At 38.0% G+C, this 24,329-nt stretch overlaps 1 protein-coding gene across 5 annotated transcripts in view; it reads right to left on the bottom strand.

The window, feature by feature from the left end:
• LOC149015813 (nucleoporin) overlaps positions 1-24,329 on the bottom strand; it is a 53,845-nt gene that overhangs the window by 17,864 nt on the left and 11,652 nt on the right. For 3 of the 5 annotated variants that reach the window (XR_016173484.1, XR_016173485.1, XR_016173483.1), the window contains exons 5-10: positions 18,988-19,861; positions 18,198-18,883; positions 5,938-6,076; positions 5,659-5,740; positions 5,452-5,577; positions 5,309-5,361 (exon numbers count right to left, since the gene is read on the bottom strand). Coding sequence is in view for 2 of the 5 variants with exons in the window: in XM_089155784.1 (XP_089011910.1) it covers positions 5,475-5,577; positions 5,659-5,740; positions 5,938-6,076; positions 18,198-18,883; positions 18,988-19,861 (1,884 nt within the window). In the remaining 3 variants the exon portion in view is untranslated. Of the gene's footprint in view, positions 1-5,060; positions 5,362-5,451; positions 5,578-5,658; positions 5,741-5,937; positions 6,077-18,197; positions 18,884-18,987; positions 19,862-24,329 lie in introns of those variants that run through there. The other 2 variants (XM_089155784.1, XM_089155783.1) reach the window with 1 other exon arrangement.

Below are 24,329 nucleotides of genomic sequence, written 5' to 3'. Positions count from 1 at the left end.
CTTCATGAAGATCACCATATAAGAATGCATTATTTATGTCAAGCTGAAAAAGAGTCCAATCATAATTCACAACCAAAGATATCAAGACGCGAACAGAATTAAGTCTTGCCACAGGAGAATAAGTCTCAAAATAATCTACACCATATGTTTGTGTATATCCCTCAGCCACCAAGCGGACCTTAAGCCTTTCAACTGTACCATCAGAATGGTACTTAATAGTATACACCCACTGACAGCGGACCACATCTTTCCCAGGAGGTAAGTTGACTAAAGACCATGTATGACGAGAATGTAAAGCATCCATAGCGGCTTTCCAGCCAAGAATTTTAAGAGCTTCGGTATGATGGGTTGGAATATGAACGGCAGACATAGACAAATCAAGGCAACGAAAGCTAAGAGGGAGATGAGAGGTAGAAACAAAATTGGAAACAGGATAAACAATGTTAGAGTGTAAAGTGCAAGTACAAGTACCTTTCCTTAAAGCAATTGGTAAATCATCTGAAGGCAGAGTGGGATCTCCACTAGAAGAATCCACCGGTGGAGAGGATGAAGAAGGAACATCCGTAGGGCCAACTTCAGGCTCCACTAAAGGAGAGCCGCTAATATTGTTAGGAGGAACTCTACTATCCACAATATGTTCTAGCAACTTATGTCTTGGCTGATAAACCTGTAGAGGAACATTGCTAGTGGAAGGAACAAAAGAGGGAATAGGAGGAGTATCATCCAAAACACAGTTTTCAACAAACACAGATTGACTTAGATGATAAGGAGTGTCTTCAAAAAAGGTCACATCCGCACTTGTAAATTGTTTGCAAAGAACCGGATCATAACAGCGAAAACCTTTTTGAGTGCGTGAGTACTCAAGAAAAATACACTTAGTACAACGGGGGAAAGTTTATCCAAAGGATGTGGTATGTGAACAAAACACACACAACCAAAAATTTTGGGTGGAACTGAAAACGGTTCTCTATTGGGAAAAAACAATTGAAAAAGGAGATTTTTCAGAAAGCAAAGGCATAGGCATGCGGTTAATTAAATGACCAGCAGTCAAAATTGCATCACACCAGTAACTCTTTGGAACATTCATCTGAATCAAAATAGCGCGTGCAACCTCCAAGAGGTGACGATTTTTTAGTTCAGCCACTCCATTTTGTTGAGGAGTGAATGAACAACTGGTTTGATGAATCATTCCAAGAGAATCACACAAGTTAGATATATCATGTTGCACATATTCTAAAGCATTATCAAACCGAAAAATTTTAATAGGAAGAGAAAATTGAGTCCGAATTTCATGAATAAAACTTTTAAATGTAGTTAAGAACTCTGTCCGATCCTTTAAAAAATACAACCATGTAAGACGGGAGAAATCGTCCACAAAAATAACAAAATATCTAAAACCATGCCTATTACTAATTCTACAAGGGCCCCAAATATCGGAATGAACAAGAGAAAATAAGGACTCACTACGAGAGATAGAGCGTGGAGGATAGGTGGCACGATGATGCTTCCCTAACTCACACGCTTCACAATTTAATCTAGACACTGATTTAAAAGAAGGAAATAAAATTTTTAATCTAGATAAAGACAGATGGCCTAAACGACAGTGCCACTGGAGAGCATCTACACAATCATCAGAAAGCACCGCAATAGGGGTAGCATAGTCCAGATAGTAGAGTCCGTTCCTTTCACACCCTCCACCAATCGTCTTCCTCGTGTGAAGGTCCTGGAAAACACAATAAGTGGGAGTAAAAGTCACAGAGCAGTTTAGTGCTTTAGTTAATTGACTAACAGATAATAAGTTAAAAGGAAAGTTAGCAACATGAAGTACGGATGATAAAGTAAGAGAAGGTGTAGGAGAAACACTTCCAAAGCCTAGAATAGGTGTGGAAGTCCCATTAGCTATGACAACAGAATTTTTAGTGGTAGATTTAGAAAAAGAGCTAAAAAGTGATGACTTAACAGTCATATGGGAAGAGGCCCCTAAATCGATGATCCAAGGGGTGGGAGTAGAAGTGAGAAGTGCTATGTTACCTGCATGAGAAAGTGTGGCAGCAGAAGTACTAGTGGATGTGGAAGCGCCAGTTTCAATATTTTGCAATCGGCGAAGGATTTGGCTTACATCATCTCTTAGAGTCTTAGACAAGTTCCCTGAAGAAGATCCAGAACCACTATCGTTGTTTGCTACAGTATCAATACCACCATCAGAAACGGCATGATTGGCAAGGTGCTTGGCCCACTCTGGTTTTCCATGTTTGGCCCAACAAGCTTCCACTAAGTGCCCTGTTTTATCGCAATGAGTACAAAGTCGAGATGTTTTATCAGACAGTTGACCACCACGACCTCTAGAAGACCTACTAACTCCCCCTAAACCACGATCACATCCCCTTCCATAAGAGGCAGTGAAGGCTGAATTTTCTCCTTTAGAACTTTTTTTTGGAGAAATCCCTTCAAGCAAGGCAATACGTTGAAGTCTAGAATATGCTTCACTAAGATTAGGGGCATGCTCACCAGCAAGAAGATGTCCTTTGACAGATTTCAGTTCAGGGTTCAATCCTGCAAGAAACTTAGACACAAAAAATTCATTCCGTTGGGCCTTAAGCTTTTCTATATCAGTGGTGAGAGGTTGAAAGACATTCAACTCCTCCATCATGCCTTTAAAGGAGTTGTAATAATTCTGCAGAGACTTGTCAGCTTGCTGAAATTGAAATAGCTTTTCATAAATACTAAAAATCCAAGTCATATTTTTAGCTTGGGAATAAGTCTCTTGCAAATCATCCCATATTCCCTTTGCAGTCTTATGGAACATAACATTCGCTGCAATATCAGGTTCCATACTATTCCACATCCAAATTTTGATGATTGCATCATCTTGGATCCAACTAAAATAAGATTTGTCAATCTCAACAGGAGGTTCATCCTCAATGAACTTAAGCTTACCTTTTGCAAGTATGTACACCCGAACCGCTTGTGACCACAACAAGTAATTAGAACTACCTTTGAGCTTGATAGATGTAATTTGAACATTTACATGATCTCCTTGAGATCCTTTTGATTCAGCCGTACTCATGATTGAGTCACGTGTAAGTGAAGACATTAAACTGAGGTAGATATCACTCAAATCAGTTTTCCAAAACTTGAAGTAGAAAGAACACAAAAAAAAATTCTGCAACCTCAGGACAGAATAGGAGAAAAAAAAAGAGGTAACAAAGGTATTCAAGTTTCGGAACGTGTAAGAGTAAGGTAATAGGTAGAGAAGATCAGTTCACATGAATATCTGATCTAACAGTCCATAATATACAGCATTAGGTGGCTGCACACCAAGGAAACAGAGAAGAAAAAAAATTTCAGAAGAGAATATTGAGAACAACACTATTTTGATTCAAAAAAGCTCTGATGCCATGTTAGAAAACAAGCTTTAAACAATCAAAACAGCAGTTGAACTTGAACAGAGAAAAGAGAGAAGAAGAAGAAGATAAGAGAAATGAAGAACCAATGAAAAGACTTGTGATTCTTAGCTAAAGAGTCTAGAATCACAGAGCACTTTTATTTATAGCTTCTAATGAATCTAATACAACTTGAGAGACAAGTAATTGTCCTCTAGAAGAAGGAAACAAAATATTACGGCTTTAGTAACTTCTTAACTCCTAAAATAGAAAGTTATGAAAATAGAAACTACCACCAAAATAGAAACTATGCTTTCTAAAAACTCCCAATACTTATGTAGCAAGATTCCCACATTAGAAATAGAAAATATAATCAAAACAATAGCATAATACTGTTCACGTGAACAGTAACGTGAACAGTAAACGCCCAAATTTACGTATATTTCAACAAAGTTTCCTAAGGCTTTTTGGAATGATGCTATCCTAACTACATGCTTTCTCATAAATTGCATGCCTTCAAATAATCTATAAGGAGGTATCCCTCACTTTGTGATATTTCCTCATTCTTCAGTGCAGCCTGTTCCACCTTGTGTTGTTTGTTAAACTTGCTTCATTCAAGATCACCATCCTGTGTTGTCCAAATTGAATCCAGGCCACTTAAATGCATATTTTTGGTTATTCTCAGACTTAGAAAGGGTATTATTGCTATTCTCCAACCTCACATTAATACTTTATGATACTGATGCGTCTTATTTTAATCCACCCCATTTTTTCAACATTTGTTTCTTCCACTGAACCGGACGATGACCTTCCTATCTAGGCAGTTCAGTCATCTGCACAGGCTTCTCTAAGTCATCCAGCTCAAGCTCCATATGTTCTAGTTCAAGTTTATTCAAGGGATCGTCATGCAACGACTGCTCAACTCACTGACTTTGCTACATCTTCTTTGAATGTAGAATCCTCCTACTGATACTCCTACTGCCCCAATCATTTCAGATCTTGATTTACCTATAGCTCACAGAAAAGGTATCCATAGTTGTACTCAGCATCTTATTGCTAACTATATCTCTTGTTCTTTGTTTCCCCAACCTCTTGGTCCTTTTTACTGTTCATTCACATCCCTTACCTAAGTCTGTGGCAGAAGAATTATCTAATCCTGGATGTAGGACAGCTATAGAAGAAAATTGTCTACTTTACAGCTAAATGAAACCTGGGACGTTGTCTCGTTGCCCCCAGGGAAGGCTCAATTGTTGCTGGGTACTTGTGGTGAAGGTTGACCTTGATGGTTCCCTTTCTTGATTAAAGGCAAGGTTGGTTGGTTTAAGGGTTATGCCCAAGTTTATGGACTGGTCTACCTGACTACCTGTTCTCCTATGACGAAGCTAACTTCTGTTCGCCTTTTGATCTCGCAACTACTTATAAGACGACCTTGTGGCAACTTGATGTCAAAAATGCCTTCTTGCATGGTACCCTTCAAGAGGATGTGTATATGGAGCAACCTCCTAGGTTTCTTCATCAAGGAGAGACTAGTTTTCCAGATGAGTTCTTCTCTTCTCCTTTTTTTAACCCCTCTCTCTTACTCTCTTCCATTATTCATCATTATTTGATTTCCACTAAAGATATAAAAGTTGGTAAAAGAATTCATGAAATTAAAAAAAGAAAGGCAATTACTGGGTACAAGAAGACATACATGGGCAAATCTATTTCTGGGCATAAGTTCTAGTATCATTTAATTAGTTGTGCAGAATAGAATTTAGTCCATGTGGAACAAGACGAAAGAGAAGAGGATGGATGTCGACTATTTATTTGGCAAAATCCATGTAAGTAATATTTTTTTTCCACATCATCAGAATCCTCTTTTAACAGACACAGGCATAACAGTTATATTTTTAGAATTATCAAACAAGTTTATTTTTTCAACTTACCAGCTACCTTAACACCCAAGTTGGCAAAACCTTGATGCTGGTTCCCAATTTCCCTGTGCAGGTGATCAATTTGTAGAGAAGTTTTATATATATATAAAGTGATCCAGTAAATTTACAAAGAACAAACTAAGAAAGAGACGTACTTTAGTTAGAGAAAATATTTCCCTCAAACTACAGAAGTTGCAAGTAGCATATGCAACACAGACCAATAAATTATAATTCCAAGCCGTAAAGCAGGTTGCCTCATTAGTGCCCGATCACATGAGACCCTGGAAAAATAAAATAGCGAAATACTTGAGCACATGCACTAAGAATAAATCGACAATTGTAAAAACCAGGATAATGCTTACCATAGGCCATCGATCATGTCGGTGACAGGCCTAGTGAATCTTGGTACAATTCTTGACATGGTAAGTGACTTGAAACCATGAACTTCAAGCAAAAAAAGAATGAAATAAATATACATATGCATATCTAGAAAAACAAAAAAAATAAACAAAACAAATTTCTTGAAAACTAAAAAGTTCTCCAGTATCAGCTCATACAACACTAAAATTTCTTAACTTGCTAACATTTAAAGATATTCAAGAATGAGTTCATTATAAAAGAGAGCAAGAAGTGAAGCATACCTTTATCATCATCTATATCATCTAATGTATTACCACCCTCATCCATATCTATACCAATAGCAACTTGATCATTATTGCCTTTACGCAGACTGCGTACATGAGGTGCAACAGAGGCCCCAGCAACTGTCCTTTTGTTCATCTGCATTAGATGGCATAAAAAATTCCTACAGTAAGATTCCTATGCTTTTTATACTAATATGAAGTTTGTGATACAGAAAATACAGATAAGACATTCTTTATTTAAAAACAAGAAAGAATAAAGAATTGTTGAGAAACATAATTTTGGTAGAATGGCTTGAATTGATCAGGGTGATCTCAAGCCTTCTATTAATAATAAAGCAGAAAGAACACTATTACAATAAATACCCCTACTTGGGTAACAAGAAATAGAAAATTACATGAACAAAAACTCTAATAAAGTTGAACTCCTAGTATAACTCAACCAACACTCCCCCTCAAGTTGAGGCATAGATATTAATCATGCCCAACTTGCCTACTATGAAGGAAATCTCCTTTCTCAAACCTTTAGTGAAAATATATGCCACTTAGACTCCAGACCTCACAAAAGGCATGCAGATGAGCCATTGTTCTAGCTTTCCTTAGACAAAGAACCTGCCAATTTCAATGTGCTTAATTTGTGTTGCACAGTATTATTGGCAATAGCAATACTAATGGCAGTCGTTGTCACAATATAGCATCATAGGGTTTAGAACTTGAACTCCAACATCTTCTAGCAAAACCTTTCACCCATAATAGCTCACAAACTCCACAAACCATAGCTCTATATTCAGCTTCAGTATTGGATAAAGCTACCACATTCTGTTTCTTACTCCTCCAAGTAACTAGATTACCTCCAACAAAGGTACAGTAACTTGAAATTGACTTCCTATTAGGAGACCCAGCCCAGTAGTGCATACTTTTACCCTTGACTATCAGTGGGTGATTAAAGTATTCCTTTTCTAGGAGTTCCCTTCAAATATCGCAGTACTACGGTAACAACCTTCATATGAGTTGAATATGGATTATACATGAACTGGCTCATTATTCCCACGGCATAAGAAATGTCTGGCCTAGGGTGGGACAAGTAAATAAGCTTCCCTACCAGCCTTTGATATCTTCCTTTATCCACTGGTTCTCCTTCTTTTTCCTTAAGTTTAGTTCCAGCCTCAATAGGGATATCAACTGCTTTACACCCTAACATTCCCACTTCTGATAATAAATCTAAAACATACTTTCTTTGGGTTAGGTATATACCCTTCTTTGATCGTGCCACCTTAATCCCTAGAAAGTATTGTAACTTCCCTAGATCTTTAATCTCAAACTCTCTGCCAAGAAAGTCCTTCAACCTTTGAATTTTCTCACCATCATTCCTTGTGATAACAATATCAACCACATAAAGTGTGATATTGGTACCTGCCTTCTTGACAAATAGTGTATGATCAACATTGCTTTGTTTATATCCAATAGAGTTCATTGCCTTTTGGAGGCATCCAAACCAACATCTAAGAAACTGTTTTAACCCATAAATTGACTTGTTCAATCTACAAACTTTCCTTGCAGTATTATCATCAGAGAAACCATATGGAATTTTCATCTAGACTTCTTCCTCCAACTCCCCATGTAAGAAGGCATTCTTTACGTCTAGTTGGTGCAAGTTCCAGTCTTTGTTCACAGCTACAAACAATAGAACTCGGACAGTGTTCAGTTTTGCAACAGGGGCAAAAGTTTCCTGATAATCAATCCCATAGGTCTGGGTAAACCCTTTTGCAACTAGTCTAACCTTCAACCTATTGACCAATCCATCCATATTTTGTTTAACCACAAACACCCATTTGCAACCCACGGGTTTTGTTCCTGAAGGAAGTGTAACCAACTCCCACGTATTATTTTTCTTCATTGCCTACATTTCCTCTAACATACTTGTCTTCCATCTGTTATCAGCATAGGCTTCCTGCCAACTTTTAGGAACAAAAAAAGATGATAGAGATGATATAAAAGCAGGGTAAGAGTGAGACAAAGAATCATAAGAAACATATTCAGCTATGGGATGTTGAGTAAAAAATCTAACTCCTTTTCTAACAGCAATAGGAAGATCAAAAGAAGATACCTTAGGGAGAACAATCTGACTCTAGAGCAAGGGATTGAAGTAGCAACATGTCACCTTTCTCCACCTATTTTTCCCGATTGTAATTCTTCCTCTAATAAGTCTGCACCTCCTTATTCTGATCAATCTTGTTTTGAAAGACCTCAATAGTGTGCCTCACAAGAGTGGTCTCCCCCTGATCAGGTTCTTTACATAGTTCAAAAAAACGGAAGGGGAGACTTAAGAGTCCTCAGGTATACTGTCCAAAGTCTCCCCCTGGTCAGGAAACTCTTCTTGAACTCCTAACTTGTGTTATGGTGGTGTGTGGGAGTCTATATGTGTGATAGGCTAAAGGTGCTCCAATTTCGCTCACAATCAGTGATAGAATATGTCTGGGAAAGCACTTTGCTTGCAATCTTACTCAAGTATACATATTTAGCAATATATATAATTTACAAAATAATTTTTAATAACAGAAAATACAAATATATATTAGGAAGAACAAAAAAAAAAATTACACCACAAATTCATAGATCAACACTCTATACTAGACATACTTTAATTTGAAAGCAATCTAAGTTGATTTGAGCCATAAACAAAACAAAAATAAAAAATGGAGAAGTTTTTTAACTCACCACAACCTTCTTTAATTCTCAAAAACTCAACAATGGAAGAGCAAAATTGAAGAAGGAATGCAAAGGAATTGCTAAAATGAGGTGAAAAGAGGGTAGAATGCAAGATAAATGGGAAAAAAAAGGGGTTTGGTGTCAAAATTTGGCCTTGCAGTTTTGCTCGAAACATGTCATTTTATAAATGTGAAAGTATCATTTCGGTCAAAACCTGTTACTTTTCCGAAATATTTTTTATTTCATATCGGTTTTCAAATATGCAGGCATTTCAATCAAAATTTCGACTGAAATTTCTTCTATGGTTAGGATAGGATACCTTAATTTTAGGAACCTTATCTTAAAATAGCTCTATTTTAATTAAGTCCTAGTTTGGTTTAAAAGTTGTTTGTTCAGTCAAAGTAAGTATTTGTAAGAGATTCCAATCTATGGACTGGAATCTCGTAATAATTTGATTCCTTTTTTAAGGTTGATAGAGTCCAATATGAGTTGTAATTGGATCTCATCTATAAGGAGATCCCAATTTGAGTCGAAGTCTTTATAGCCTCTTTCTGCATTGTAATTATTAATATTGAGTTAATGAAAATTATGAGTTGAAGAAAAATACAAGTAAGCCACAGCCTCTATCCCAATCCCTAGAAGCCATCTCCCCTCCACTCCTTCCCATGTTTTCAGCTCCCACCCCAACTAGAACTCCCTCATTCCAGCCCCCAAACACCCCAGCCTGCTGAACCAAGATCTAACCTCTATATGCCCAAACCAGCCTTCTTTCTTGAGTTTTGAAATTTTCTGCACTTCATCTTCTTCCTTGAGAAGTTACAAAATTTTTAAACTCCAGAAAATTTTCAAACCTTCATACCTCAGCCCCTACCTCCTCTAAACAGTCCCTAAACTACAGAAGAGAGGTATTACCAGCTCTGAACTGCAGGATACCTCCCCACACCTGAAACCCTAACCCTAGCCAAAGCCTAGTTCACCTAGGATTTGAGTTTCAAATCTGCAATTTGAAATCCTATCTATTTCAGATCTGAAATAACAATCCCAGCAGCATTATTGGCCTCTAAGACCGTTGGCGAAACACTTAAAGCCCTTAATCGTGAGCTGGTTCCACTTTAGAAGATATTGGATACTTAACCCTAAACCCTGGGTTGCATCAGTTATATAGCACACATATTGAATTCAATCACATGAAAACCAACCGTGTATTCAAGTAGCAAATATAGGCAACCATAAGAGTAGAAGCTTTTAGAATCCCCAAAAAATTTAAAAAATTTCTGCTATAAAAATCAAACATACTAAATATAATATAGCTGAATGCTATGCACGGCTTTCTATAAGAGAATCCTAAAGACAACTTGTCTAGGTACAAAGCTAATAAATAATCTCAGAACCCTAACAATACCTTGTCTTGGTACTTAGCTAATAAATAATCTTTCTTCTTTTCTTCATTTGCTATTTCAGAACTGTTTAAGTTTAGGCTGTTCACGTGAATAGTGTTATGCCATTATTCCTTGTTTCCTTTTTAGATATGCTACTCTTTCTAATGTAGGAATCTTGCTACACAAGTTTTGGTAGTTTTTAGAAAGCATAGTTTCTATTTTATATTAGTTACTAATTTCAAAACTTTCCTTTCTCAGTACTTTCTATTTTGGACAGATTTTAGGAGTTAGTTTTACTAGAAAATCTATCCATAAGTTGTACTCTTTATTTCCTTTTTTTAGAGGGCAAGATGGCTTGCTTCTCAAGTTGTATTCCAGACTATTGATATCTATAAATAAGAGGTTGTGATTCTAGGAGTGCTAAGCTAGAATTGCAAGCTTATGTGATTCCTATCAATTCTTCTTCTTTCTTCTTCTTCTTCTCTTCTTCTTTTTCTTCTTCTTAGTTCTTGTTATTGCACTGTTTTGGTTGATTAAAGTTTATTTTCTAACATGGCATCAAAGCTTTTTTAATCAAAACAGTGTTGTTCTCAAGTATTTTCTTTTGAAGTTCTCTTTCGGTTTTCCTTGGTGCACAACCACCTACTGCTGCAAGTCTGCAACTAATATACTGTTAGATCAAGTATTAATGTAAGTTGATCTTCCCCACCTATTACCCCTTTGGAAATCCCAGAACTTGAATTATATTCTGATATTTTTTTATTCCCTTCATTAGCCTTTTCTTTTTGCATACTGCAGTTTTTTGTTCTACCCTATTTGGTTCTGCACTCTGCAGAATTTATTTTATGATTCTTCTTCAAGTTCAAGGCTGCTGGTTCATGAGTTTATACTACAGATCGTGGGTTCTTTTGCTGGTTTTTGAAGATTTATTTGGGATGGCTACTGTTTTATATGGTTTGCTTCTTTGATGACTTGTGAAGGACTCAAATAATACCTATCCATGCTCAAGGTTCGATACGTCGACCTATGTCGCCGTGTCGGTGCCTGGCGACACCACCGACATGGCGACATAGGTCGACATGTCGGGCGACTTCTTGAAGAGCCGAAAAACAAAATGAAAATCCAGATTCCAGAGACAATTCCAAGTTCCATCCAGTTCCATAACGAAAGAGGGAGAGATCTGCAGATCCAAATCTCCACTTTCGTCTTCAAAGTTCAAACCTTCTTTAGCTGCTAAATCTCCCTCTCTCTCCCTCTCTCTCGATGCCATGGAGAGTCGTCGGGTCTTAGCGTTTAGTCTCTTGATCTCTACGCTTCTGCTGTTCTTCATCCATGGAGATTCCTTCTATCTTCCCAGTGTCGCCCCAGAAGATTTCCAAAAGGTCAGTTGGGTTTTGTATTTCCTATTTTTCTCCCCTCTGCTGTCAATTAGATTCCCTCTCACTGTTCGACGTGGGCTGTGGGCAATGGTTTCACTGGTGTCGATTCTGGCGCAGATCGGCAGATGGGGTTACAGCTGGTGCTGGACCACTTGTAGCCTGAACTGGTGCAGGTGATGTTTTGGCCGGAGAGGGCATTGGGGGCGGCAGCGATGGTGGTACAGAAGTACAGTAGCCGGAGCTGGTGCAGAAACTGATGGAGGCAAGGCTGGTGCACTGCAACCACGGGATGTTCAGCGGCTTCAGCTTGTTCTCCAGTCGAATAGTCGACCGTCGGCGATATATCGCCGATAAAGGGTAAAAATCGTGTCACCGGGGGGTTTCGTGTCGCCCCCCAGCGACACGTCGAATAATCGCCGTGTGTCGGCGATTTATCGTCGACACACGGTACCATGTCCATGCTACTAACAACCCAGAGAATCCAGATGAAGATTGGTTGTATGTTTCAGTTTGCAATCCTTTACATGATGTTTCCTACAAAAGCTTTTTTTGGGTCTTCTCTAAGGTTCGATCTACCTAGTATTTAATCCCTGGGCAGCTGTTTCCTTTTAATATGATAAAGGTTGTGATTTACCTATCTGGCTGTGTTTGCAACTCAACTACTTGTTTATAACGTACGATGTTATACAATATTTCATGCAAATCCCTGAGCAACTGTTTCCCTATTTCGCAGGTGGAATTAATTTTCTACAAGTTTTTTTTTTTCATAAGGATTTTAATGTAGTACTGTATTTGATTGATCAAAACAGTAGCCAAATAGGACCTTTCACAGGGAATAAAGTTCAGATTTGATAAACTTAAGATGAAACAGAAGTTAGGTGTGAAAGAGAGCTGAAACTAGAGTGGTATTATAAGTATAATAACATAACAATACAGGCTGAATAGATCTTCAAAACAAGGGCAAAACTATGATGAAGAAATTGAAAGGACAATATAAGGGAATTGAGAATAACAGTGTAACACCCGAGCTTCACACTGCAAGGTGGATCGATTGGATCAAACACCAACCTACCTTGATCAAACACAAGGAGTCTCCATAGATAAGGAATGCTAACAAAGCAAATTGATTTCAATAAATGAGTTGTGTCTTCACCTCTTACATAAGTCTCTTTATATAGCATTCTAAAGAGACATAAACATTAATGGTAACATCCAACCACTAGCTAACACCACCTACCTATTAATAACTCAACTACTACCTAACTCTTTGACAAAAGAAAACTCCTTTGACAGTGAGTTTTTTTATTTTCAAACCATAGCCCCTTTTATTGACTTTTCAAAAACTAAACTTGAGGTTAGGTCTAGACTATGAAGTTCAACATATGTGGGCTGACTTTAACCCACTAAAACAGTCCTAGCCCATGAAAGCCATAGGCTGATTTGGGTAATAGCTTTAAGCCTTTGATGGGCCTGATCCAATGGGCTTCTTCTTTCTTAAATATGTCTTCAATTCTGCATCAAACTTATACCTACTCTATTTCTTCTAAGATTTTTTCAGAATCTCAGACCTAAATTTAGTATCAGCTAGGTTCTACTCCATTGACTACTATTGTTTCTAACAATTTTTTTCTACCCACCTTTGGTACTACACATTTTTCTTTTTTATTGTTTTTAATTATCCATAGCTGAACCTGTGCCTCTCCCTGCTCGTCCATATTTTGTTTTTTATTACATCCCATCTATACCATAACTCCTTGCCCTTGGACTATATTTACCACTGATACTGTACATTTACCACATTACAACATTCCCTACCATGAGGAGAACTTGGAAACTATATTTCTTGGGATCTTTTTACACTGGCTATTGGTTATTGGTTGTCATTGATTGTCCATGTGTAATGCTCCATGTGAGGGGGAGAATGGTACCTTATTCTATATCTACTCAAGATTTTATGATGGATATTATTTGTGAAGATCTTTGTCCTCAACTTATGGCATTCTACAACAATATCATTACCTACCTTTACCTATATTGTCCTTTACCTAACTACTTGGTCCGTAGTAACCCATACTACCTTACCTACTTGGTCCATAGTAATCTATATTGTCTTTTACTACCTACTAGGTCTACAGTAACCCATACTGTCTTTTACCTTACCTGATTGGTCTGCAATAACTCATACTGTCTTTTACCTACCTACTTGGTCCGTAATAACCCATACTACCTTACCTACTTGATCCACAGTAAAATATTTTGTCTTTTACCTAATTACTTGGTCCACAGTAATCAATATTGGCTTTTACCTACTACTTGCCTTCTTGCGAAGCATTTATATGGACTTTGGAGTTACAATTTTGAAGATTGAGTGTGGATATTTCTCCCTACTACCGGCATTATGGGGATAGTGTCTTTGATCTGCTATATTTATGGACTTTGTTCGTCTTCAACATCATCGATTGTTCTCATTATTATATGGTTCTTTCAACATGAAGAATGAAAGTTTTTTTAAAATTGGTGTTGATTATATGGTTGGGGTATTTTATTTTGAGTTAAAGTTGTTTAAAGAAGTCCTGTTTGATGTTAAGTTGGTTACATGAGTCTTAAATTATGTGTGCTACTAAAGATAAAGTGTGAGATCCCAATCTAAGGGTTGAGATCGCATAGTAATTTGATTCCCTTTTAAGTTTAGATAAGAGTCCAATTTGATATGTAAGAGGATCCCATCAATTAAGGGGATCATAGTCTGAGTCCTTTGTTTTAGGCTATAAATAGCCCTTTTTTTAGGCTATAAATAGCATTTTCTTGCTTTGCATTATTGAGTTTTGATTAATAAAGTTTATTGAGTGTTACTGCCTGGGTGTGGCAGGGTTCCTTTGAGGGGGACCCTGCAGTTGTCAAGTAGCATTCTAATTTTCCGCATTTTTCAAGAGCCTTCAAGCATTCAGTTCCAATTTAAATTCTGCAGTTCCAGCTTTCTATATCAGTCTTCAAGTGTCGAGTACAGCAAGTCCAGCAAGCATCCATCTTCCACAGCAGCTCCACATCATCCACAGCAGCCTTCCCACAAGTAGGCCCCCCCCCCCCAAAAAAAAAGAAAATCACACACCCAACCCCAGCCCTCTCCCTTGTCCACAGCCCTCTCACCCCCTTCCCTTCAACCATGGCATCCCTACCCCCTCCCTTCTTGTTAAAGGCCTAGAACCACCCCTAATCCCATCCCAAGTCATCCCCCTCCCTTTCGCTTTAGTTTCAGCCCATCCCTAGACCTCCCCAAGTTACCTTAGCCTTCCCCATCTCCTTCCTGCACAGCAGATCCTAAACCATCTAGGAAGCATCAATTCCAGCCCCCTTTCAACCCCCTTTTAGTCCCTTTTGGATTGCATAGACCATAGGAGTAAAACCCCTCTGCTATTTTCCCCATTATAGCCCGCTTTCTCTGAGTTTCAAAATCCAATCCTGCATTCATCTTCTTCCTGAGAAGAGTTGCAGAATTTTAAATTCCAGAAAACCCTAAACACTTGCAACCTCAAACCACCTCCTCTGAGACAGCTTCAGACTTGCAGAATAGTAACCTCACTAGCTCTAAACTGCAGGCATGGTGGGAGATCTCGACGAGATCTCACGAGATATCTCGTTTTTTCACCTTGGCGAAACGAGATGGAGGTCGAGAGTAGAGAGTTGGGATATCTCTCTCGAGATCTCGCCATATCTCGCCATATCTCGCTATATCCCGCCATATCTCGCCCTGGATCTCGCTGGAACTCTCAATTTTTGCCTTTTTTTGTGGATTTTGGCTGAATTTTCACTTGCAACTACTCTTAGCACATCTACAACAAGGAAGATCAACAATTCTCTACTTGTCTTATGAATTTATGATTTAATAACTTATATAGAACTTCTAATGGTTGTATAATATTTTATTCTTGAAAATTGAGATTGTGATACTCATATGGATGGAATTTTGATAACATTTAAGTTAGTTGATGCATTTGATATACTTGATTTTCATTTATATGCCTTAAAGGTTCTATATTACATGTTGAATAACATTGCATTCCCTAATCCTACTACATTTCGTTTTCACACTATTGGTAGACTTAGAAATCATACATAGGGTTGTTTCTGACAAATCCAAGGCCACCAACGTATTCAAAAGGCCTTAAATATGCTAAATACCAAGTTTCAACCTAATTGAGACCCTAAAACCCACCGAGATGAGTCACCGAGTTGACGCCAAAAAATTGTATATCTCGACCAAGATCTCACCGAGATGGTCGAGATCTCTCTTTTTTAAGGTGGCGAGATCTCTCTCGAGAGCGAGATCTTCTACCATGACTGCAGGACAACAACCCATTCCCCAAAATTCTAACCCTTATCGAATCCCAGTTGCTCTAGGACTCAGATTTCATATCTGAATGTCAACTTTCAACAAAGTTCAGATCTGAACTTCTTATTCAGGAGCTTGGATTGCTGATGAAACCCTAGAAACCCCTCTACCTATTGCTGGAAAACCCTGGCCAGCCACATTCTAGGGAGACTAAACCCTGACACTAGATCCACGGTTGCATTAAAGGGTGAGGGCTGCTGCTCAATGGTAACAGTAGGAATACCTACTGTTGGGTGAGTTTTAAGCACTTGTGTTCTTCAGTATAGTGAATTAGTAATTAGTAAGCTTATTATTATCTCTGTGTTGCTGTTCTGCTATTGTTAGGCTGAATTTGGAATCTTAACACCCACCAAAATATGTTGGAGTGAGTCAATCTTCAAAACCAAATACAAGAATTCAAGGCACAAAACAGTTTCAAACACTCAATTTTGTTGGGAAATAACCCCTTTTACCCTCCACTTTGATAATCAAAAACATGAAATAATACACCAACAATCTACCAAAGTTTCAAATTTCAATATACTTTAACATACATAGACAAAAATACCCCAAGTGCATGTAATGAACAGCACCTGTTCATGTGACAATCAAGCCTAAGAATGCACCACAACCACAGGGAATTTTACTGAGATTCGACCCTACATCTATCTGAGGACGCATGGCATGTTGTAATTGCATAAAAATGCAGTTCTATACTTTTACGTTTTAATCATATATGCAGGAGCTACTATTGGGTCAGACCTTAACAGTTTCATTAAATTCATATTCAATTGCAAAATATAAGTGACAGTCGAAGTGGAGGTTGACGGTCTGGCAAGATCGCTGTATTGACCATCAGACTTTTGGTCTGATGTTCTGGCAAAATGGTCTTGATTGACCGTCAAAGTTAGAACCCTAATAATTACAACCATCAGAGCTGAAGGTCAACGTCTTCTTGATGGTCACCCTGCAAGTCCACCATGAAGCGACTGTCAGACCAACAAAGCTTCCAATCGCTATTTTTCAAACATTGTGTGGGTCAACCGACAAATTGTAGAATTTGACCATTTTCCATCCATTGGGATTCAAAGCAATCCCACATTTTGGCTATAAATAGAGGTCCTAATGACACTGTAAAATACAATTCAGAAGATATTAATTAGCTTCTCATTCTCGTTTGTCTCAATCAAGCCTTGTCTCCCCAAGAGTCCGAATTCCGCTGAGTACAATTGCTCTAAATTGAAGAGCTTGGTGTGAAGAACTCAAAGCATCCTTCCTCAAGCATTGTTAAGAGGATGAAGTAAGTTGAGGAGACAACTAGAGCACTGCTCATCATTCATATCATTGTGCACTCACTTGGAGGTGTTGTCACACCATATCACTTTCTACTTCTGTACTTATTGATTTTACTAAGATATAGACTGAACCTGGACTAAGGTACAAGGACTCTCCCATCCTTCAAAGAACGAAACCACTTATCCAGAATTAAGATTGTCTAAAATTGTAATGATATTGTTTTATTGTACCAAAAGGGAATCCCTAGCAGAACTCTCTCTTAAGGCTAGAGAGAAGTGGAAGTAGACTTAATTAAGTACAAACCACTATAAATCTTGTACGCTAACTTGACTTGTGCTTATTGGCCTAATGAATTTGGCTTAATTCTTTTTAAAGAGGCCATTTCCATTAGTTTAACCTATTGAAATTTGAAACCCCCCTTTTTTCCATGATCTACAAATTTCTCCCACAACAGGTTCTCTTATTCATGGTTCTTTTCGGAATTCCTGAACCGAAAGTGTTTTTTGACCTAACAGTTAATGATCTAAGGGATAGAACACTTAAGGAAATTTGAAACTCTATCTGACCTTCTCTCATTGAAATACTTCACCATTTCCGAGAATTCAATGCATGGTGTCTTCCTTTCTGATTTCCCTTAACCTGTTAAACTCAAAAAGTGGTGCTTCTGGAACCCTAGGCCCTACATTCGTTTCTTCTACATCTCTGCTCAGGGAATCAAATTACTCAAAGTTCCACCTTGCAAAGCTCTCAATAATGATTTAGCCCTGTTCGCCTACCTACTTGGGCTGTAATGTATATTAAATCAAATCCTCCAAATCTCTTTCTATCTCTAGGATGTCTCTTTTAGTTATTAAGCTATTCTCAAACAGATCTATAAATTCCACAATGCAACTACCTAGCTTCCCATAAACATATTACTGTCACAACTAGAATGGAACATTTTGAGAAGATATTATCGAGCAAAAATGAGCTCCAATTATACTTCTGTCCAATTTCAAGTTCAAACATACTACTGAATAAGTAACCAATAAATGGTAACGAAATGCATGAGAACTAAAACAAAAAATTAGAAACTGAGACCAAAACAACTTTATTATATCAAGGAAAAGAATGGAGGAAATATTATACCACTGGTTCAACCTCCACAATTTCACTGGAGGTCAGGGGTGCTTGGCTGGAAACTCCTGCACCTTGCAGCACGTACAATTCAGTTTCCTTTTCACGTAATGAATTCTCAAGAGTTTCTTTTCTGTGCAACAGCTCTTCAACTCTACTTCTTTCCGCCTCCAACAAAGCATCTCTGCTTTGGGTTCCTAATCGTAGATTCTCTATCTCAGACACCATGGATGTTATATGCCACTCAAGGATCTGCTGATATGCTCGTATCTGACTGCCCTTCTTATCATCAGGAAGAGCATCATGAACCCCAAGACGTGAAGTCATCATGCTCAACCATGTTACCAACTCACGAAATTCATTTGAATGCCTCTTGCTAGTCTGCTGTGATGCACCTAGAACCTCATTGGTGCATCTTGTGACCTCTTGACGTAAGAAAGAGACCTCTGCATCCCGGTCTTGCAACTGTGACTGAAGATTTTCAACCTCAGACAGAAGACTTTCAGACATATGATGAAGTTCCTCAAACTTGCTCACAGTGATTGAAAGCTTTGCCAAAGCTTTCGCACGAGAAGCTTCGAGAGTCTCCAGTTCCAGATTCTTTTGTTGCAAGCCTTGCTCCAAATTATCAATCTTGTTTGTCAAGCCTTCCATCTGGGATTCCTCCTCATCAAGTGCTTGCATAAGTGCCTCAATTTCTGAAATGTGCAAAAGTAAAGATACCAAGCATACATAAATCAAGTAAAATTGAAGATATACAGTGCCAAGAAGAATTTAAAGGAATGAGCTCTATCATACTTACCTTGATCTTTGGCAGTTAATAACCCAGTCAATGACCTTATCTTATCTTGTAATGCTTTCGAGGAGGCTTCCACTTCTTGTAGCTCCTTTAATTGCAACTCCAATAACTTGTGCTCCTTCTCCACTGTTTCTAACTTATTCTCCATAGTATGCACCTGTCTTCTGGTTGATTCAATATCCAATAGGTAAGTTTCTGAGAGTGCTTCAGCCTCTTTGATTTGGTTAGCAAGCTCTTCACAAATCCTCTTCCCTTGGATATCCTTCTCCTGAATTTCTGTCTGCAGACTCAAAATGGTGGATTCTAGATCCTTTTGGTTTCCTGCTACTATTTCCGCTTGTATATTTGTTGAATCCTTCACAGCTACTAATAAATTCTGTGACAAACTCCTAATTTGTTCCTCAGTGAAAGAATCAGCAGCATCTTTTTCATCAGAATGCCTTTGCAGCATCAAATTGACCCCAGCTTCACGCATTTCTGATGCCAAACTACCACCGATCGTTTGAAATCTTTTATTCTCAATTAATGAAATTGCATAGGAGCACGCTTCATATAGCAGAGAAACATTTCGACGCAGCACAAGAACTTCAATATCTTTCTCCTTTCTCATTGAATCCATATTTCTTGCCATGGAATCTAAAGATTCTTTTGAGTAAGCTAATTCTCTGTGAACAGTCTCCATTACTCTGTAAAGGCACTGGGCTTGTTGTTCAAAAGCATCAGAATGCTTGTTTAGTTTTTCTTGCAGAGTTCCAATTTCAGTCATGCATTCCTGCAAGTGATTATTAACATGATCAAAAGCCTCAATTATATTAATGTTATCAAAATGCTTCCACGCCATCCTTTCTGACGAAGAAACACTGGCAGGAAATTTCACCTGCAAAAGCATTACAATAAAATGTTATAATATATTGAGTCTAGGGATAACCAATGAAACATTACAAACATGCAGAGTCAGTCTCAATAGAAATGTGCAGCTGTGTGCAAGATGCTATATCACCTGTACTTCAATGGGAATCAATTAACAACTGAAGGTTGTGCATCAAGTTATTAAAAATCTAAGATAAATAAAGAGAAAATAATTAATAGGAGCGTCCCCTAGGGCCTATAAATAGTTAACATATAGTAAGCTCTGATGCTGCCATCTCAATTACGAATCTAACATTAGGATTATTGAATGGTTAAGATGACTGACGGTATGATTCATCGGATACAATCTTGATTATTTAAATGACATGACAAGATTATACAAATATGTGTATCACAAGGCACTAATTGACTGTTTCACTCGCTGATCGGATGCACTTATCCCATTTTTATAAATGTTTGCAGATAAAGGAGCTCAGGAAAAGACATGGGAACAGTGTATCTGAGAAAACTGCCTGAGTGATGTTAACGTAGAGAGGTGGTCATGACTGTAAAGCTTAATGTAAAAGTGAACGCAATGTAAATGTCACAGTTTAATGTTTATATGTCCGTGGTTATGCATCGCATGGACGCCGACAGTCACCAGGAATGTTACTCCCGGGGTTTCTGAGTGAAATGTAAATAAATGTTATTGAATGAAATGATCATTTGATCTTTCTAAAATGAAGTGTCTTGTGTATGCCCAGCTAGATTATAGTGTTTATGGGCCCCATTAGGTCTAGGAAACTAGGGCGTGATGTTGGATGGCCAGACACCTGCGGTCAAAGGTAGGCAACCTCTGGAAAATGATCTCCTCAAAACTCCTCAGCCAAAGTTAATGGCTAAATCATGAGATAACTCAGACGTTCCAAAATGGAAAGGTAAAGAATCAGAATTAGTGACAGTATACTTCAGGGAGATCCAGGTCACTGTAAGACAGAAGTTACAACGGAAGGCGGCCTGTGGCAACGAGAACTGCATATCAAAACTTGACCTCAATTAATTAAAGAATGACAATAAACCCACCCCGAAACTTAAAATGTCAAGGACGTCAAGGAAACCATATCGGAAGGTGCCACCATGCCACAAAGAGACTCTTGCTTAAAAGGTTTCATTGCATCATGCAATGGTATATGAAACTTTCTCATGGTAGATCTCAGTACCTCAAGAAACCTCAGTTTAACAGAAATAAGATAGAAACAAAAGACAGAAGGAAATAAGAATATGTAACAATCCCACCTATCTCACAGCAGCTGGATCTCACAGATTCCTGAGCAAAGCTTTCTCCTTTTTCCCCCTGTAAAGTCAAATTGCCCTTTGCCCAGCTATTCTCTTTTTTCAACAACCAAGCAACCATTACAAGACTGGGAAACTTAGAAAATAGATTCCAATTCCAAGATCTATCTTTTAGAAACACTGAAAACCAGAAACAAATACTTGAATACTGCTATTATTTAAAATGGTGAACTACTTTCTAAAACCAAAAATAGAAACCTCATATTCTTAATGACTAATTATCACATATAACACGTAATCCCTAATATTTGGGAGCCCAAACCTACTGGCACTCAAACTTAACCCTATTAACCCATTCTTGGTCCAGTTCGATGGCCTGGTTTGCTGCTGCCCTTCTTGTGCTCTAGAACTACATAATCGGCTCATCCAAGGAGGGGGGCAACAATAAAATAGTGTAGACCCAACAATTCATGCAGAGATCGGATCTAGTAACAAACCATGGTGCTCTTCTACGGCTTCTTCTACGTAGGCTCCTCAAATTCTGGAATTGAGAAAGACACCTCTCCAAACCCATGGGAGAACTGCTCGCCCAAAAACTAGTTCCAAATAGTTATCTACTGGGCGACTAGCCATGTGTTGTTTCTGTGAGAACCAATATAGAAACAACAGTGACATACCTTGTTTTAAAGCAGGCTCCTACAGATTAGTATTTCACCATTAAGTCATTAACATTATTGTTGGTCAAAACACTCATGCAATTTATCATTTAACACAAGGACAAATTTGCTGGATTGTCAGCGCAAGAAATGAAGTTATGCGTTTGGCTAATTAGGTTTTTAAGTAAGTTGCTGATGAAGACATCAGTGAGCAGTTTCGAGTTTACCGGCGACGCCGACGCCGCGTAGAGATCACTCTATGTGGATGGATGATGAGTTCGGAGGTTATTAGATTGCTAGGATCCTATGGTTCGATGAGAAACACTGCTCATAGGCAGTTTGTCATGTTATTTTTCTTAATCTTAGTGGGTTGGGTAGTAGTTTACTATTGAAATATTTTGATTTCATGTTTGAGTCTTTATGGGCTGGGCCTAGAGTCTGTTTGGGCCCAATTTTTAATTATTTTGAGTTTGGGTTATATATACAACTTAAGTAGGGGTTATTTTGGGAATTAAACATGCAGGGTTGTGAGGAATCAATTTTTTTATTTAAAGCTTGTATTGAATTCGTTTTTGGAGATTAATGAATGAAAGAAAAGAATTAGAAAAAGCTCACGATGCTCTCTCTCTCTCTCCTGGCGGTGCTGGTTTTCTCCCCTCTCTCTAGGTAAGCTCTCTCTCCTCCTTTCACCCTTGTTTCCCACTAGAAAACTTCCCCTTGCTCTCCTCTACAAAGATCTACTCTCTTTTTTCTCAAAAAAGACCTAGTTTCTTTCCTGGAAATCTTCTTCTGCCCCAAACCCCACGGTTCTGTTTTTCTGGCATAATAAAAAATACCTTCTTTTCTTTTCTTCCTTCTTTGTTAGTCTAGTTGTCTTTTGTTAGTCTCCTTTCCCTTCTCTTTGTTTCTTTTCTTTCTTTCCCTCTCTCTTATCACCTACTCTCTTTCCTAGGATACGCCATTACTTCAAAATATTATTTTCTCCTTTCCTAGGATTCCCCACTATTTCAAAATATTTTTTCTTTCTCTTATTTCTGTTCCTAGATGCTTTCTAACCCCTGTTTTGCAGCCAGGATTAGCAGCTAACATTTTCTCTCCCAAAATATTTCTCATTTATTCTTTAACAGTAGTTTTGTTTAAAACAAAAACTTCCCAAGACTCCTTTTACATTGTTAGTTGTTGAATTCCTTGTTAGAAATTTGATATTGACTAGGACAGCTCTATTTTTCTTTAAGTTTCTTAATACCCTTGTATTCAATTTAGTGTTATGGTGCCAAGATCCCCATCCCCTTGTTTCCCTATTGATTCTTGTTTAGTTGTGCTTACCAGTAAGACTTATTGTGTTTATTTTTCTACTTTAGCTGTCTTACATGCATGATTAATCAGATTTCAAGTGCTGCAAATTCCTTTCTTTACTATCTGTCAAGACTAGGTGTTTAATTCTAAGAGTCTAGTAGCCCACTTTGTAAGTCCCCTAGTTTCTAGGGTTTCTCCTACATCAGTTGCACTTTAAATGTTAAATTGCTAGAGTTGATCAATGGCAAGAGCCAGTAGTAACTTTTCAGTCTGATAAATATCTGAATCATGTTTCCATTTTAGGATTGGATTTGATCTTCTCTCTCTGATTCTGTTGATTCTACATAATAGCACATATGAAGTACAACCTAGGCAAAAAAGAACCAGCTTCAATTGGACAAACTGGACCAGATCAAAGCAGCACAGCTGGTCTTCCAGAAGGGCCAAAAAAAAGGCCAAAATACTGTTCACGCTAACTCTAGTCCAAGTTCAAATCCTAATTTCAGTAGGAAGAAAACCTACATCGATGGATCCTTTACTCGTGATTATTTATGAATTATTCAGCTTTGCTGCCAGTTCTCTTTACCATTTGCAGATGGAATAGTGTTTCAGCCCTTGGTAAGGTATCTCCAAGGTGCTTGATAAAAGGTTCTTGATGAAAACAAGACAGGTTTCTTCTTTTCGTTTGAGAACCTACAGAGCCACTCCAAAGGTCTAGGTCTGTGTTAGGGTAAAACTACACTTCTGAAGATGACCAAGGAAGAAAGTCCCTATAATTTCCTTCATTTAACTAAAGCTCAACAAACAACTCATAAGAGTTTAATCAATGTACTTTGTTGTTCAATAGGTTCAACAGTGATCAGGTAGGGAACTCGAATGGGATGGATAGGCTTGGTTTCAAAGGGATTAGATTAGGTTTCAAGGCAAAAGGGTGACATTTTGAGATGGGGGAGAAAATGAGATATCTCTAAATGATGTAGATGGGACTATGGGGGACTTCTAGGTCTCAGATTCTTGTGTAACTTGGATTGAATCTAGAGGGAAAAGTTAGGTAATTCTCCCAAAGTTTGGGAGGATTTGGTTGGGTAGAAACAAAGTTATCGGTTTTCTTGACATCAGTGGGGGAAATTAGAAGTTCAAATCGAGAACTGCTAGATTTGGAGGGTTACATTGTCGGAATGGGCTGAAACTTGGAGGGAATTTAGGTAATGACATAGGGATATAATTCTCTAGGTTGGTTGGTTTTGAATG

The sequence above is a fragment of the Hakea prostrata genome, chromosome 5 (assembly GCF_041222555.1).
Source record: "Hakea prostrata isolate BN-2017 chromosome 5, UWA_Hpros_2, whole genome shotgun sequence".
NCBI classification, from domain to species: Eukaryota; Viridiplantae; Streptophyta; class Magnoliopsida; order Proteales; family Proteaceae; genus Hakea; species Hakea prostrata.
Note: the sequence above shows the minus strand (reverse complement) of the source record. Positions and strands in the feature narration are given on the sequence as shown.